Source organism: Coturnix japonica, chromosome 4, assembly GCF_054131305.1.
Source record: "Coturnix japonica strain WE chromosome 4, WE-NBRP24, whole genome shotgun sequence".
Taxonomy (NCBI): Eukaryota; Metazoa; Chordata; class Aves; order Galliformes; family Phasianidae; genus Coturnix; species Coturnix japonica.
The window spans coordinates 8675993-8693808 of NC_140666.1; the positions used below are offsets into that span (position 1 = coordinate 8675993).

Genomic DNA, 17816 nt, shown 5'->3' on the forward strand with positions numbered 1-17816 from the left:
CAGGCAGGCCAGGGGAGGACAGGATGTAAGAAACAGAGAATCTTCTCTGGTTATAACTCTGGATGATGCTGAGCAAAGTCTGGGTGCTGCTCTAGAGGCGGGACTTTGGCAGTCCTTATACTGCTGCTTATGCAGCTGACAATGCAAGAAACCCCTCTGGATTAAGCATGTTGAGGAGCCTGCTCCTTGAGACAAAGACTCCCTGTTGGTCTCTGCCTCTGTGTCCTTCCCAGCCCTCCCTGCAGCTCCTGTGGGCCTCCCAACTCAGCTTTGCTGTGGTGCTGTGGGGTGGCCAGTTGTGGGGACAGCAGGACAAGCAGGATGATGCCCTCAGCTGGGATGTAAGGGATTGGCTGCTCTGCTCCATTGGCCTGGCCTTGCTGAGGTGACTTGGCTGCACAAAGTGAGGGTTGAGGGCCACCCCAGCTGCCTCTTGCCCTCTCCAAGCCTTGCACACTAGTATGGGTTGGGGAGAGCTGCTTTCACAACCTGGATGTGTTGTCACTCACTTCCAGACGTTTCCTGTTATCTAACCTCAGCCTTATCTTCCCCATTTGCAGCTTCCTCTTGAAGGAGGAGCAGCCCCTTCAAAACTGAGCTGTGCCCTGCTGCCAAGCCAGCCCTGCACCACTGTCCCTGCCAGGTAAGTGCCAGAGATCTGCTCTGCAGCTGAGGGGAGAGGGAGGATCACCCTGTGGGTCATTAGGTGCCAAAATGTGTGGGACAACCTGGCCACATGGAAAGGTGCAATGGTTGCTCTGCCGCTATTGCACCTTCAGCTTCTGGGGGATGGGAGCTCAGGTCTGGCTGCTCCCTCCATGTTGAGAGTACTTCTTGCTAAACCAGGGGAGCTTTGTTGGTATTCCCCTTTGGGGAGGAGCTGTGGTTTGGCAGTGTGTGCTTCAATTAGTGCAGAGCTGGAGGATTCAGCCACAACCCATCCTATCTGGAGAGCACAGTCCTTCGGACTGTAATTCAGTAATGAAGATGACTAAGAATTAATAGTTTTAAATGGTGTCCATACCCTACTTAATGCTGGGATGCATGTGTTTCCCCCAGCTCCTGCAGGCACATGCAGGCATGCTACAGAGGGGTTACTGGCTGTAGCAAGATTATGATCTCAATTAGTCATAGATGAGACACCAGTGAAGAGTGGGGGAAGTTGTGGGATGGAGGAGAGCGTACTGGGGAGCTGTGTAACAACCAGGCATGTCCATGTCCTTCAGCTCCTTCTCTTGGCTGTTCCCCACATCCAGGCTGTCAGATGAAGGTTCTCCCACACCTCCAGCAAGCATCGCAGAGCAGCTGGGGAAGGGGCTGGAGCTCACAGGTGAGTGTGGGCGATGTGGGAGGGCGTGTGGCCACGGTGCCAGCTAACAGGGTTACTGGGCCCTTCCCAGCACTTATGCACAGATGTGAGGTGCCAGTTAAAGTGTTCTGGGGTCCTGGCTTTGCAAGCTGTTCCTGCAGCCATAGCCAAAGCCCACAGCCTCCTTCCCAGAGCATTTGCAGCTGCCAGAAGGTGCCTTACACTTACGGCTCTGCACCCAGGGCTGGAGCTGCTTTGCTACCTCTTACTCCTGGGAAGGAGGTCTGGAGGCATGAGGTAGAAAACCATGCAGTTTCCTATTGGAAGTGGGGCTATGTTGTATGCAGGGAAAGAGTGCTGAATTATGTTCTTCACTTTTGGAATAAGTCCAGAGAGGAAAAGTTAGACTTATAAGACAAGATAGAGGAGCAGAGCCAGTCAGGGGGATGTCCAGCCTGGGCTGCTCTCAGCCTCTTTACAAAAGCAGGAACAAATCCAGCATGTGTGGGGCTGTGTGGCTGAGGTAATGGCAGAGTGAGCAGCAATGGGAATGTGTGGCTGGGTAGGTGCCTGCAGCCCTCAGCAAGCACTGCAGGCTTTCAGCTAGGTGCTCTCCAATGCTGTGGTACAATTGCCGAGTCTCAGCTTCTACAAGATTTCTTTAGGACAGAGCAGTGGCTCAGCAGTGACCTGCAGCCCACTGGCTCCTGGCAGCCTGGGGTGAGAGGCAAGGGCCCTTCTAATTGCTGCAGAGCCAGAGGGGGAGAGGCTGCCTCCTGGTCCAGCTGGGGCAGGAATGGGGCTTCCCTTAAACCACCTGCACTGCTGCTGCACAGTATTCTTAGGCTGCGATGGGCTCAGCCTGGAGCTGCTCTGTATGACAAAGGAGGCAGCTCAGAGCTGCTCTAGCACCTTCCAGCTGAGGAGCAGAAGTTATTAATTAACTGGATGCTGCATTTGGCCTCTTGCTCCATTTTTAAATTGCCAGCTGTTTCATTCAAGCCAGCAGATGTGCTGCAGGGAGCTATAATAGATATACAGTCCAACTTGCCTGCAGTGAAGTAAACCCTTTGGGCTGCAGCTCCAGGCTTCAATGGAGCCTGCCTGATAGATGAGACTGAACTGTGCCAAATATTCCAACATTTTTCAGGCAAAGCTCTCAACAGTGTCAGCTGCAAGGCTGGGAGCACGAGAAGATCCTAAATGGATCAGGATGGCACTTAGGGAAAGTCTGCCACCAGTAAATGTTTATTTAAGTTTGACTTGGTTCTAACAAAGGCTTCCAGTTCCTGAGGAAGCATGTCCCAAGGTTTACTGACAGCCACGGTACAGCAGATCCTATTCCCCACACATCTATAGGAATTCTTGCTTTCAGTCCATTTGGGTTACACTGAGCAGAAAGCAGAGATGGCCTGGATTCCAGTGCTAATCCCACATAATAAGTGTATGTTCTGAAATGGCTGTAGCCTTCAACTTAGGGCACTGCCACTCAGTGTGTGAGAAATACACGGTTGCATATTTGTGCACACTGTTATCAGACTTAGAGAAAAAATGGTATGCAATAATTTTACTTTTCATTTATTTTTATAACAGGCTGCAGATCTGTCTGGTCGCCATGTTAAATCCCCCTGAGAGATGGTGAGTTACTTAGGGGGGAACCAAAGCTTTTCTAACTTCAATAAGGAACTTACTTGGATAATGCAGGCAGCTCTTTCTGTTTCTCCCCCAGAGTATGAAGTTTCATAGTTTCATAGTTTCGTGCGGGTTGGAAGGGACCTTAGAGATCATCGAGTCCAGCCCCCGGGATTCGAGCCTCTCTGTGTAGCAGAGCGGCACTTCTACCACTTGCGCCACAGGGGGGATTCGAACTCCGGGCCCCAGTGTTGCAAGGCGGCGTCCTTAACCACTGCGCCACCGGGGCACACAAGTTGATTGCTTGGTCTGTTTTACAACGCTAAGCTTTGAGTTGGAAATACCCTTTTCAGCTGGAAACCAGAAGCTCTGACAATGACAGATCTATTCAGAAGATATACCATCATTACAGGGTGGGGTAGCGAGTTCCATTCCCATCTGCTGATAGAATTATCTCCACTGTGTGACCCTCCTCTTATTCGTTGCTGACAGCAACGTTTCTTGTGGCTGTTTCCCCCCCAGTTGCAGTGAGGGGTTATTTTCAGCTGCAGAAGCAGAAACAATGCTGTCTCTCTGTCTTTTTTTCCTCTCAAGGCCAGATCTTCCAGTTAGTAACCAGCAGTGAAGCTGGGTAGGTCTGTGGCAGATTCCTACTCAGTCTCTGTACAACCCCTCCATTGCACTTTGATATTCAGAGTCAATGGGGGAAATTTACTTTTTTTTTTATGCTGTGCTCTCCTCAGTATGCAGTGTTGAATTCTCACTGACAAAACATTTTCAGTCAGATGGATCCCAACCTGCCTTTATTAAGACTGACAGCAGCTCTGTAAACCTTCTGGAGTTTATTATTATTTTTCATTTCCTGAGTACAGCAGAGTGTGATTTGGAAGGAGAGCCATTTGGCCCACCATGTACCTGTTTAACTGCACTTAAACCAGTACATCTTTTGCTAGAGTGATCTAAAATCAGCTTATTAGCACTGACACAGGTTGTCTAGTATGAAATGCACATAATTCTTTTATCCATTGTAACTCAGTACTTTTATCTGTGGCTGAAACTCACCCTAAATTAGGAGGCAGAACAAAGAGCTGTACGCTATCTACACCTCCCTGAAGGCCTGATGCAGAGGGCAGGGGAATGTAAGACTTGCAAAGCCTTTGTAGTAACCTTGCCTGGAAATTTATCTTTTAGGCCATTGCTGGTTCTTTGCTGTAAAATCCTTTTTCATTCATCTGGTTTTGAAGCTCATATGAAATTGAATATGAATATGAATTTTTTGGCTCATTTTTTAATTTGTACTGTAATTTTTGGAAAAGCACAAAGATGCTCTCTTCAGTTTATTTCTGTGTGTAATATTGATGGATTCCTATGATCATCCTTGTAAAACAGAGTCCTAGAGGGATGGAAAAGGTTTCACATTGCTCGCTGCAGGATGCTGTTAACACACATCAGCTGGATTCTACCTTTGTGTCTTTAATGATTGGCCTTCCAACATATAATTAGAATAATCACTTTAGATTTTCATTTTGATACCAGATAGCTCGGCTTCTTTCTCAGAAACTGATTCTGCAAGTCATGTGAGATGAAGATGAGGGGGAGCAGCAAGGCAGCAAAAAACACCATGACAAAGCAGGCCACGGCTGAGCATGGGCTGCAGAGCTGTGAGGGGTGCTGGATCTCAATGTTATGAAGGATGAGTACAGCTCAGGAATCATGATGAATTTCTTAGAGGGTTGTGCATGTCAGAATTCAAAGCTGTTTGAATTCCGAACTGTCAACATCCCATCTCAGTAACAGCAGTATCACCTCTTGTGTCTAGTTTGGTTAATATTCTTCATGTGCTTTTTGGAATTTAATTTTCATTTTTGTTAAAGGAACAGGGGAGCTGGCAGCATCTTCTGGCCTTTGTGCAAAGGAATAATGGGAGAAAGAAGGTCACATCCACTCCTAAAGGAACGTGGAGAATGCAGTGGAGAGCTCTGTTTATTGCAGGAGAGATTTTTCTTTGCGCTGGAAATGAAGCAGAAGGTGATTAATTTGGCAGCAGAAGTGAAAGTTTAACTTAATTCCCAGGGAAGTTCACTGTTTCTCTGCAAAGCGGCTCAGTTTTTAACATCACAGTCCTTATAATGAGCAGTGCAGCTTCCTGCTGGCAGGCAGACTTTGGGAGCAGAGTTGTGAGGCAGAGTTGAGCCTTTTTCCAGATAGGCTTGAAGGATTCCCTCTTCAAATCTTTAGGTTTAGGTAGAAAGATCCATTTTAACTGTTAGTGTACAACAAGAAGTAAAACACGCATCCTGCTCCTGTCAATAGGAACTTTGGAGTGTGTAAAGCCAGGATTTCACCCTGTGTTCCTTGGGATCTGTCAGACTGATTACAGCAAAAATACATATCTAGAATTGGGCACTGGAAAGCATGTGACCACTTGACTGCAAAATTAACAAAGAGATGCAGGTAAAAGAAATGAAATATGAGAAGCCCCCCAAAAACTCGTTTCAGTTTAGGAGGACAGAAATGGAAGTGGTGAGAAATCTACTGGAAAACGATGCTCTTGTCCCTGCCCTGTGCAGAATTGTTCCTCTGCAATATGTTCTCCAGGTCTTTGTCTAGACATTGTGTGTCTGGAGAGATGTTTGTCTTCATGATGTATCCAAACAGCATGTCTGAGTGCTCAGATGGATATTTTGTCAATATTTCAAGCTACCAAAGTTTATCTATAACTAAGGGCGAGTTTAGAACTCAGCATTATTTCCAGTCCCACAGAGCTTCAGCATTTCAACAAATATAGCATTTTCCTCAGCAGAAGGCAATGTCTGTCCTCCCTCCCACACTCCACCCTCTTCCCCCTGATGTGTTGGAATACGGAAGTATAGGAGGGATGACATTGGTTTGCTAAATGGAATACACCTCTGGAGTTAACAGCGACTTCAGCCCTCTTTTCCTTCTCTGTTAGCCCAGGACAGCACCCCAGCGAGGACAGTGACAGCCTGGTGAGAGCTGCAGTGTAGCACTGCGTGTATTTGACAAGCTGAGTTTGACACTCAGTCTGGCAGAGTGTCAGTTTGTCAAATACCCCAAGTGAGGCACTTGCTGAGCAACACGGCCGCGCACCGAGGGGATGGACTCCTTCACACGCTCCTCTCTAAAAGCCTAATGAGGTATGGAACAAACTGCCCCACTGTACTGGGTGCCCCACTGATTTCATGCTGTCAGATATCCTTTCCTCTCTGATCTCCGAGGTGCCTGTTGAAGTGGTATTCCTAGTGGCAAACTGCTACAGGAGTGCTGGTACAGCTCCTCTGAACTGGGAGAACAGAACTGGGCTCTTCTTAAGAAAGACCATGGAGTCCATTACTTTTCCTTGCAGCTTTGTTGTTTGGCTTTGGCTGGGTCTTCCTAGCCAGCACTTGCAGCAAGGCTGCTTCTTGTTTTCGCTGTATTTCTATTTTGTTAAAATAACCCCCTCTAAGTCATCTCACTTGAAGATCTAATGGTCTCTCAGCATTTTGAAGGAATGCCTTGTAGCATATCAGATACACAGCTTGAGATGGCACCTGGTAAGGGGTGAAGCTGACAGAGCACAAGTGCCCAGCCCAGTTTGACAAACCACTTTGCTCAGAAGCTAAGAGAAAAATCCCAGTGCTATACTGACCTTTCTTTTAGGACAGCACCACCATTTTGCAGTACTTGAGAATACTGATAAATTTTAATACTTACCTGTTTTTGGGGGTGTTTTCCTTTTCCCCCCTAAATCTTTTGAAGAAGTTGGAGTTTGTACAAAGGCGGGACCAATCCTACCCGCTGTGACTCACACTTCCATGGTCTCCTTCCAGCACCTACATGTGACTCACACACACCACTCTGATCAGTATCACTGAGGTCAGCTTCAAAAGAGAACAAAGTCTATTACTGCAGTTTGTTTTGTCCTCTGTGGATCTTTAAAGCAGCAGGCAGATATATCAGCTCCAACCCTTGTCTCAACAGGCCTGAAGTGTTGTGCATTGCAGCACAGCACAGTTAGCCCAGTGCTCATTTTAGGCTCTTTGCAGTTGCTTCCTCATGCATTTACAGCTTTTGCTTTCAGAAAAGTTTGCCCCTCTGCCTTTTAGGGGAAGAAAGTTAATCCATTCTTATTCTATAAGAAATACCAGAGTAGAGAGGGACAAACTTTTCCATCAGAGACTTCCTCTCTATTGAGAGCAGCAGATCTGGGGGGGCTCTGAGGGTGGGTACACATGGCAGTTTAGAAGCCAGCAGGTCTGCACAGCTGTCAAGAAACGGGCAGCTTTAAGTCTCATGATACTGTGCTGGCTGCTAGAAATAGTGTACTTTTCTGGAGACCCTATAGTTTCAGAACGGAAGCTGAGGTTTCCCTTTCTGTGCTGGTGTGGAGCTGGGCTATGTCAGATGAGTCACGTCACTGGGTGAATGACCAGCACAAGGAAAGGAGAAGTTCTCCTGTTTGCTGGAAATGCAACACATTGGAGCCCTCTATGTCTTTCAGAAGGAAAGTTCTGTTCTGTTACCAACAGCTTTTACTACCAAGCATGCCAAAAATATAAATAAAAAAATAACCACGTGGAGCACTGAGGGAACAACAACCTGGGCACTGGAGAAGGTGTGTGTTTCCACTTTACTGCCTAGACTGGAAGCAGTGCCAACAGCTGGGGTAATCAAGATGTGCTCCAGCTGGGGCATTTGCTACCTCTTTCTTTGTTCCTGTTGCTTTCTTTCCTCTGCAGCCTCTTCTAGAATTCAGGGCTATTAACGAAACCGCCTGGAGCTCCTCAGAGAAAATTGGTGCTGGAAGGAATAAAAGTTTGGAGATACCAGTGTTACGTAGTCAGTAAGGGGACTTGAAGTCATGAGTTTATAATGGAAGTAAATCTTACGTAGAACATTAGGCTAGCTGTAAATGACTTGGAATGGGAGAAAAGAGAGCCATGTTCTACGTTTTGTCTGCTGTGATGACTATAGGAAAACTGAAAAGCTTTCAGTTCCTTCACACACAGCTTCTGCTCCATGCGCAAAGGGCTGCAGCTCCCCATTTTCCTCATTTCTTTTGTCCTGCTTCACCCAAGATTGCCAGCACCAAACACTGCTGTTTCAGCCCTGTACCTTAAAGGCAGGCTTCTATGATGGTGCAATCTGCATTGAGTGCATGAGCTACAGAGCACACAGATCTTTGAGGGTGAATTACCCCTGAGGCAAAGCAGAAGAACCCCTCACACATATTTCTAGCAATCCCAACACTTCTCACCTCAGCCACCCTCCTCCCCAGCAGGCAAGAGCAGGGAGCAGGCCAGGTGGGAGCGCAGCACCAGTGCACAAGCACAGATCAGTGCTCAGCATGGGGCTGAGACCCACACAGCCCCTGGGGACACAGTCCTGCCCAGTGCCACCTTTATGGTCTGGGAAGCTCAGCATCCTGTTGCTGAACATCCATCCTGAAGTGATTGCAACTGTGGCTGAAATAATGTGAGGAGTCTGGTGTGGGATGACTTGATGCCTCCCACCTGCCCTCTCTAAAAAGGAAACCCAAGTCAAACTTCCAAGTCACAGGGTCATAGAATTCTTAGAGTTGGAAGGAACCTTTAGAGGCCATCTAGTCAAACTCCCCTGCAATAAACATGGACATCCACAGCTCAGTCAGGTTGCCCAGGGCCTGATCCAGCCTCACCTTGAAAGTCTCCAGGGTCAGGGCATCCACCACATCTCTGGACAATCTGTTCACCTCCCTCACTGGGAAAGACATTTTCCATATATCTAACCTAAATTTTCCCTCTCTAAGCTTCAAGCTATTTCCCCTTGTTACATCACTACAGACCCTGCTAAAGAGTCTGCCCCTTTCTTTCCTGTAGCCCACCTTTAGATACTGACAGGCTGCTATCAGGTCACCATAGAACCTTCTCTTCTCCAAGCTGAACAGCCCCAGCTCTCAGCCTGTCATCGTAGAACAGGTGTTCCATCCCTGGAATCACTTTCTGTGGCCCTCCCTTGGATGCTGTCTGGCATGTCTATGTCTTTCCTGTACTGAGGAGTCCATATCTGTATGTAGCACTCCAGGTGAGGCCTCATTTGCACAAAGCAGAGGTGCAGGATCATCCCCCTGCTGGCCACACTGCTTTTGATGAAGCTCAAGATATGGTCCCATCCACCACCACCCCACCCCCCCAGGGCTTTTTCAGGAGCGCTGCAGTCAACCCTTTTATCCCCCAGTTTGTATTGGTTGTGAGGGTTGTCTCAACACAGGTGCAAGACCCCAGGTGCATTTGGATTTGCTGAACCTCATGAGGTTCACCTGGGCTTGCTGCTCAAGCCTGTCTAGGTCCCTCCGGATGTCATCCCACCCCAGTGTGTCAGCTGCTCCCCACAGTTTGGGGCAATCAGCAAATCTGCTGAGGGTGCACTCAGTCCCACTGTTGATGTAACTAAGTGTCAGTCCCAGCACTGACCCCTTGGGGACGCCACACATCACTCCAAATACTGAACAACTGACAAACTCTCTGGACTCAATTCTGCAGCCAGTTCTTTGTCCATTGAACAGTCCACCCATCAAATCCATCTTTTCTTGGAGAGAAGGATGTTGTGGGGTACTGTGTCAAAGGTAGGCCATGTCTGGTCTGTACCCTTACCTGTTCTGCAGAATTGAACCAGAAGACAGGGTAAAAACACAGATTGCAAACAACAGAAAAATAAATGCACTGGTGAAACACCAAGAAAGCCAGGATGCATATACCACAGATGCTTTTGAAACATTTCATGTTTGCCCTGGGAAATTAACGACATTGCAATAATCAAGCACTTTTCATGGCATTTTACAAACAAAAGCTCACAGCACCCTCAGTAGATAGACAAGTGTCTAACCCGTGATAACAAGTATGAACATCACAGTTGTAACCAGACAGATTTAGTCACATCCCATACAGTGTACAGTCAATGTCAGTCTGCTGGACCCAGGGAGATCCCTTACTCAGTCACTATTCCAAATGCCTCAGATTTCTCTCTGCAACGCATCTTTTTTTATCATGCTTCCAGCTTCCACACTGTAAAATGAAGCGTTAGCAACCCCTTCATTACCAGCTGTGTCTTGCCAGAAGAAAAACACAGAGTGCCAGTTAAGAGGCACATTACCTACAGGTTTATTCCCACTTGTGATGAACTCCAGTTTGATTGCTAAATGCATATCAGCCTCCGTTGTAGCCCCTTTACTATCCTTTAACAAGATAACTCAAGAGCATGCAAGCTGTACAACCAGTATTTGCTGGACTGTAAAAGCCAGAGGCCATCCATTTACAGAACAGTTCTTAGCTCCTCACATTTTTGCATGGCCTAACAGGGGAACATGCACTCAAGAGTACACCTTGCTGGCGTTAATGGCTAGCAGTGTTGCACACAGCTGCACCTTGGCCTGGAGGTAAAGGTCTTTTCTGTTTCCACTCTTTCAGATCCTTTCTTTCTCACTTTGTTCCTCCTGGCTGCTCAGAAATCATTTGCTATTTCAAAATGTATAGGCAGACAACCACTTGGCTGAAGGTTTCTACACCAATGGGCAGGGACTCAATTGCCAGATCCTAAGAAGGTTATGCAGTTCACCTGAGTTAAAGAAAGCAGTAAAACTGGTATATCTATCAAAGGAGAAGGCAGACAGGAAGAATAGTTTCCCTTGGTAAAGTTTACAGCTCAGCATCTGTAACCCCATCTTCTGGGCAGCTGCTCATGTGGAAATGCTGGTACTCTACTGAAAGTCCTGTACTGTATATTCTGATTCCATCGCATTCACAAGGGTCTCACTCTCATCATTTTTACTCAGGCATATGCTCTCTTAGCTGTTGCCTGTCATGCTCGCATAGCTGTTACATGTCATGGTGACATTTTCATAGGATTCTTCAGTCTCAGAATTTATCTTCTCTTTTCTGCACTTAACAGGGACTTCCACATCAGTGTCCAGCCTAATGACATCTTCACAGTGGCTGAAACAAAGAGACATTCATAAGAATGAGGACTAAGTCCCCCTTTAAAGCTGCTACCTCACTCCACCTCCTCAACATAACAGGGGGAAGGACAAGTTCTTGAATTAAGATGGAGTCACTTTAATGACAATAGCAAAAGCCATATGTAGAAGCGATCAAAAAGAAGTAGGGAGATTAATTTCCTACTTCCCATCAGCAGGCAATGCCCAGGCACTGCCTGGGAATCAGAGCCTCAGTACATGTGATGGTTGCTTCCAAAGGCAACTGATGTAACCAGAAACACCTCTCCCTACTCCTCCCACATCTCTCAGCCTTATTGCTGAGCTGGGTGTTAAATGGCGTGAAAAATCCTTGTGGTCGGGATAGGTCAGCCATCCTGGCTATGTCCCACCCTGACCTGCTTGTCCCCATGGGTTGGACAGAGAGCCTTGGTGCTGCACAAGTGCTCAGCAATAGCCAAATCCCTGGGAGTTACTGACACTGTTTTAGGCACAAATGTAAAGCAGTGTTAGGGCTGTTATGAGGAATGTTAACTCTGTCCCAGCCAGATAAAAGAAATTTGACTTTTCACTAAGCAAAAAGGCTTTTCTGAAACAAATAACAGTATGATGCCCTCAAAAGTCTTCTCAACATAATAGGTGAAAAATTATACTTACAAAGAAACTTCATAGATGGGTTCTGAAAAAAAGGAAGAATTGAACATATGCATCAGTACATTTTATGACTAATGTGCCCCAGGAATAAAAATAAAAAGGGAAGAAAGCAAGCAAAACCAACAAAGAAACCACAACTGCTCCCAGGTACTCCCACTTTCAGGAATCACTCTCCACTCTGTTGCTCCTTAGGGGACACCAACTGGGACAGAGCAATGGGACTGTGGGGATAGAAATGGGGCTGGGGAGAACACAGTGCTGCCCTACCCTGCCTGCCCACCCCTATTAGAAAATGCTATTCTGAATGTCTTTAACAATAATAATAAAGTTAGCATGCTCTTATGTGTTCAAGCATTCAATAAACATATTCTGTGTTTGTTAATTAAAAAGGAAATGCCTTTCTCACTCTTTCACCACCTATTGTGATTTGTGTGTGCTTTGGTCAAGTATCTTCACAATTCAGCTACCAGAGCTGTCAAACATAGCTGTGAGGACAGTACCAACCCCAGCCCACAAAGCTCTCAAAGCTAAACCAGGGCAGGGATTCAAGCTCCCCACAACAGCTTACTCACCATTTTTGGACTTTCTAGCACAAGCAATAGCAAAAATGACAAAGAAAACCACAGCGCCGCCCAACACAGCAATCAGGATGAACAGGTACAGGTGACTCCTGCGGGAACCTAGAGCAATATGGCATGAGACTTTCAAACAGAGAATCCCTCCCAGGCTGCAACAGCACTTACATGGTGCTGACCATGTCCTGTAGGCCCAGCCAGCCCCTGAGCTCTTCATGCAGCTGTGTGCTACTTGTCCATGTCCCTGCAACTCCCCCTGTAACATCATCTTGCCCTTTTAACCCCACATAGGTGTGTTTGTGTAAGCCAGAGCCTCCTGCTGAGTGCTGGGGCTGTAGCTGTGAGCTAGGCAGAAGCATGAAGTGCATGTCATGGAAGAAAGGCTGGTGCCCTCACCACGTTTGTTCAAGCATGCTATCCAATTGTATCTGGAGCATGTTCAAACCTACCATGGCACTGCAAACCTAGATAAGGTAGAGAAAGTCAGCTTGAGTTGCACACAGTCCTTTTTGTTGCTCCAGCATTGAGACCAGAATGAACTACTGGTCAGGAGCACTGCAAGAAGCCTGGATGTTCTGGTTATGGAACTTATTTCTTTTTTCCTTACAAGTACCTGGTTTATTTTAAGAGCTCCTATAGAAAAGCTGGTAAAACCACTTATAGCCAAAATACAGTAAATGAACCTTGGAATGGAAGATACTGAGCAGTCAGTTCCGAGTTACACTAATGTCTCTACTTACTCTGAGTTGTTTCATCTGTTTCTGGGTATCCCACAGCATTCTCAGAAGTCACTGCTGCTTCAGGCAGATCTACAAAGCAAACAAGAATGAAAAGCATGCAGTGCAATTCCTATCTGCCTTTTCTAGGCCATGAAAACAGATAAGCTCTGGAAACAAGCAACCCCTTCCCTTAACTTATATCTGCTAAAGCTGATTTACGTGACCTGCTACAGTGGGGCACAATCAATTCAGATGAAATGAATGACCTCAATGTTAAAGTTTCTACAAGAGAATCTACTCTAGCCCAGGTCTGAGTTCCCACAACCCACAGAGATGAACAGGCAACTGCACGTTCTTCCTCAGAGGAGATAGCAAGGAAAGCAACTGCTTTACAGTGGCTATTGTCTCATTTGTATCTACTGTTTCTGTTCAGTCCTTTCTAAGGGGAGTCTGAGGTGGCTTGCCTAATAGTAGATATCAATATAAACTTCCCCCTCCACTGGGCTGGTTTTATTTGGGCATCATTGAATTTGTGTTCCCGCTAAGAGATTGCTGTAAGGAACCGCAATGGCAGTACACAGTCTGCATGGGCTCTTGGGAAAGATTTCAAGCACTACACCACCTTGTTGTCTTGGTAACTTTTGGACTGACTTAAGCATCCTCCCAAGAGCACTGTTATCACTGCGAAACACTGGATCAGCTCCCTCCACCCAACCCCTCGCCCTGGCCACACATTGCTCCCTGCTGACCTGTGGCTGGGCGGTGTGCCTCCGTCGCTACAGACAGATCTGCAAGTGAAACAGGGCAGGAAGGCTCAGTGTGTGCCAGCAGGACCTCAGCACTCCCTTAGCCACTCCCAGCAGCCTGGCATGCTTCTCCATAGGCACTACAGCATTGGCTTCACTCTGCCAGCATGGCCTTCCAGGCAACACGAGGTGTGCTGAGGGCTGAACCAGGCTCCCTCCTGCTCAGCCACGCCGTCAGGGGCTGGGTGCCATCTCCTGGGCCCTGCCTGACCTGCTGTCTTCTGAAGCAGACAGGATGCAATCCACATTTGACATTATGCACCCAAACCCTGCATAGAAGGAAATCTTTCCCCCACTGTGGCTTCCTTGATGAAGGGCTGAGGGCTGGGACTCACCTCTCACTGTCAGCTCAACAGTGTCGCTGCGACGCACCACCCCTGTGCTGACCCTGTTCTGCACCTCGCAGTAGTACATCCCCGCATCGGAGGGCTGCAGGCTGTTCCACACCAGCTCAGCCTCACTGCCTAGGAGCTGCCCATTCCTGCCTGGTGCCACCCGGAACCAGTGGTAGCTGATGGGGGGGGAACCTTGGGCCACGCAGGTCAGTCTGGCCTTGGCTCCCGCTGGCACCACCAGCCCCAGCTCTCCAGCCACGATAATGGGCTTGGTCACAACCTCTGCAAGACAAAACAGGTGAGCCCGGATCACGGTGTCTGTGGCAGAGGAAGGTTTCCCTCACATTGCAACAACTCCCATCCTTACAGTCCTTTCCCAGGACATCACCTCCCTGCTGTGTTGTGCTCTGTGCAGCTGTGCCTATGGATAGATCTGTACCAGCTGTGTCACCTATTGCCACTGCTGCATCACAGCAGCCTGCTCTGCTGAGTTGTTACCTTTCCCAATTCTGCCACAAGGCCCCTCTGATGAAATAATGTTTTTTTAATACATACTGAGGGTGCCTGGAGAGGAGTGAAGACACATCTGGCCAGCATGACTCCCTTGTACTACAAAGAGCCAGGGACACTGGGTATCTGCACAGAACTAGACCCAGTCCTGGGCACTAGGTCTACCCCTAGATCTGTAGCCCACTGGCAGATCCAGATCAGGTGCAGTCTCACTTCCTGAATCTACAGAACTGAGCACAAAGCTCTTCCCATCTGGGTGCCTCAACACCTGGCTTGGATGTGGGTAGGCAGAATGGAATGAACTGCCTCTTCTCCAAATTGTTCTGCTTTTTATACAACAGCAGGGCTTTATTGCTGGATTTACCTTTGGCAACTTTAAATGTAGTGGTCACCTCCTTTGTTATCAAGCTGTAGTTTTCAGACCTCCAGATGATTTGACAGGTGTAGTGTCCACTGTCAGGAATTTCAAGGTCTGTGATATGGAGTGAAGCATCCCCCGGGCTGCTCTTTGGGACACTGACTCGGTTTCGGAACTGAGACAGTGGGATGTGATCACCAGAACTGTCCCTCCGAAAGATGGTGGAGGTGCTGAGGTCTCTCTCCATGCTCCAGGTGAGTGTCTGCTGTGTGAAACCTTGTGAGGGTGTGTAGGTACATGGTAAAGTAGTGGATCCCATCCATACCCCTTTGACCTGCGTGGCACCAGACAGATCCAGGAGGGCTGCAAAGAAACAACAATTGAAGGGAAGAAACAAGAGCACAGCAGAAGAGGGGAACATCCCTTAGGGCCAAGAGAAACCACTAGAGACAGTGGAAGACAGCATGTGGTAAAATCTTAGATACGCCGTAGACCACAGCCAACTAAATCTGGGCCTGTCCTCATCTCACTGAGCACAGGGAAGTGAACAGTTACATCAAACTCATGGCTATTCTTCTTGCTTCTCTCTGGACACTGGCCAGTTCTCAATTCCTTCTCAGTACTGAGAGACACAAATTCTGCTCCTAGTAACTGCATCACAGCTGCAGCCCCCATGAGAACTTCAGGAGCAGCTCTTATTCCTGCTCCCTTGCCACAGCCTTCATGCACTACTTCTGCTGCTCGGCTTTCTGCTTATACTCACAGGATGACTCAAACAGCAGTGGCCTGTCCCTCCACTGCTGACACTGCTTGTTCTGACAGCATCGTCCTGTACCCCCTGAACGAGAGGAAGGGTGAACAAATCACATTTACTGAGTCACTGTAATAAGAGTGTGCGTAAGACTCAGTATTTGCACTCCTTAGCATCATTAGCTTCTTATGAAACTTCCCTATTGCTCACAAAGGCAGCAGTGCAGGAAAGTGCAAGGAAAAGCCCTTCTCTGTGCAGCAGCTCTCTCTCTGAGCCACAGGAGGGGCCCTTCAGGTGCAGGGGGGGTTTGTGGATCTCTGTCCACAGAGTCAGCCGAGGGGGCTGCTGCAGCTGAGCTCTGTGGAAGCTTATTTCTGACAGCACCAGCAAAATACTCATCCCTGAGATGATATTTTTAAAAGCAACATTTCCTCCCTGTGATGCTTATTAAACTGAGCTGCTTCCTGAGACTTCCAGAAGAACAACATCATTTCTCACACTGAAGGAGGTAGAGCTGAATAGACAGAAACCTGCAGAGCTATGTTTGGAAGCAACAGAGTAGTTGAGAGAGAGATTTGTATTATCAGCAATGCATGAAAAAAAAGAGTTCTTACACTCTGGTCTATTTGTAAAACAGTTGAATACCCCCTTCCTAGCCTGCTGGCACCATCATTCCTGGTAGCATAGAAGCACCAAGCAGGCAGGTATCTGCCTTTACTGGTCTGAACTAATGGATTTGGAACATATGATCAAACCCAATCTCTTGCATTAGCCTTGGAGAATTTCAGCTCTGACCTAGATTCCTTGGCTGGTATTTGTCTCAGCCAAATAAGTATGCTGCCAGGACCCAAATGGGCACAGGAGGAGGGAGTGTAGACTTTGTGATGCTTCATTTATTCTCCCACTCTTTCCAGTTTTCTGTCCAGTGAGACCATTATCTCACATCAGCAGCACTTTACCTGAATTTAGATAGACATGGCTCACCTCTATCTGTGCCTGTTTTTCTCATTCTGCCTTCCCCCTCTTTCCCCAGAAAGACACAGGTTGTGTTCCACTGCATTATCCCACAATAAATGTGAAATGTGGAACATACTTCAACATGTTTGCATCAGGAGCAATTCCTCGCTTCTGTAAGCAACTTGTCTGAGCACCTTTCTGTTTCCTGAGACCTTCCTTTGCCAATCTCAGCTGTCCCAAGAGCAGCACATATATCATGGGCATACGCATTGAAGCCAGGATTCCACTGTCCCCTCTTCTAATGCACGTAGAGTGCCAGGACATCAGGAGTAACCAAGGGGAATTATGTGTGCCTGCATGTCACAGTTACGGTTATATCTCTTCTTCCCAGGACCACAGTAGCAGAGCAATGGAGATGCATTACTAAACAGGAACCAAAGAATTGCTCAGGTTGGAAAAGACCCTCAAGATCATCCAGTCCAACCACCCACCTGCCAAATTCTAGAAGAATGTGCACGTTCCAGCTTCTCAAAGATAGTTCTGGGAAGTAACACCACATCAGACTTGTCCTCTACAAGAGATCCTGAAAGGTCCTGCTTTGTTCAGCTGTGGCACATGGAGCCAACCTGCCTAACTCTGCCCCATCTGCTGCACTCTCAGAAGCAGCTGGGTGTCCCTGATAGGAACCTCTCCAATGAAGACTTGTGACCTGTCAGGCTCTATTTTTCAAGTAGAAACAAATGGCTTTCCACACTGCACAACTTTCAAAACTGAAAATAATTCTCCTACTCTCTTAATTCTGATTTTCCTTCTCATACAAAGAAGCTGTTACTCACCCCTGCAGCCAACGAAAGCCATCACCACCACTGCCAGCAGCACCACCGCTCCCATCTTCCCTGGGCTGGGGCTCCGCTCTCCTCCTCCCAAGCTTGTTGAGAGATCTCCACACTTGGACCAGAAGACAAGTCAAGAACACTTCCCTTTCTTCTGTCCTATGTCATCTGGGACCCAGGCTGATCTGCTGTCCTTTTTCCTTCCTTCTTTTTGAAATATCACGAGTCCACTCACTGAGGTGAAGGATGACCAAAGGCTGCAAGGATCTATCTCTTCCCATTTCAAATCCCATCCCCACCCTCTTCTCTTGCCTTTTTCTGACTAATACTCTATTTTTATACCTCCCCCCCCCCCCCCATGGTTTCATATATATTTCTTTTTTCCTTTTAATTTTCTTCCAGTTA

The 17816-nt window shown here is 47.5% G+C and overlaps 1 protein-coding gene and 1 long non-coding RNA gene across 8 annotated transcripts; one reads left to right on the forward strand and one right to left on the reverse strand.

The window, feature by feature from the left end:
- The first annotated feature begins 510 nt into the window (after window positions 1–510).
- LOC107312530 (uncharacterized) lies at window positions 511–10914 on the forward strand. 7 transcript variants are annotated; one of them, XR_014945063.1, is made up of 6 exons: window positions 511–643; window positions 1257–1330; window positions 2903–2947; window positions 3039–4969; window positions 5895–6099; window positions 7446–10914. It is a non-coding gene; the product is annotated as an uncharacterized LOC107312530 (long non-coding RNA). The 7 variants fall into 7 exon arrangements; XR_014945061.1 differs by having other exon boundaries at window positions 513–643; window positions 4816–4969; XR_014945062.1 differs by having other exon boundaries at window positions 538–643; window positions 1227–1330; window positions 4816–4969.
- On the reverse strand, window positions 9687–17484 carry VSIG4 (V-set and immunoglobulin domain containing 4). Its single transcript, XM_032444557.2, has 8 exons — window positions 17415–17484; window positions 14877–15233; window positions 14003–14284; window positions 13611–13649; window positions 12883–12951; window positions 12140–12247; window positions 11571–11592; window positions 9687–10914 (listed from the first exon to the last, which is right to left on the reverse strand). The coding sequence occupies exons 1-8, from the start codon at window positions 17467–17469 to the stop codon at window positions 10767–10769; spliced, it is 1080 nt and encodes a 359-aa protein (XP_032300448.1). The 5' UTR covers window positions 17470–17484; the 3' UTR covers window positions 9687–10766.
- Window positions 17485–17816: the final 332 nt, after the last annotated feature.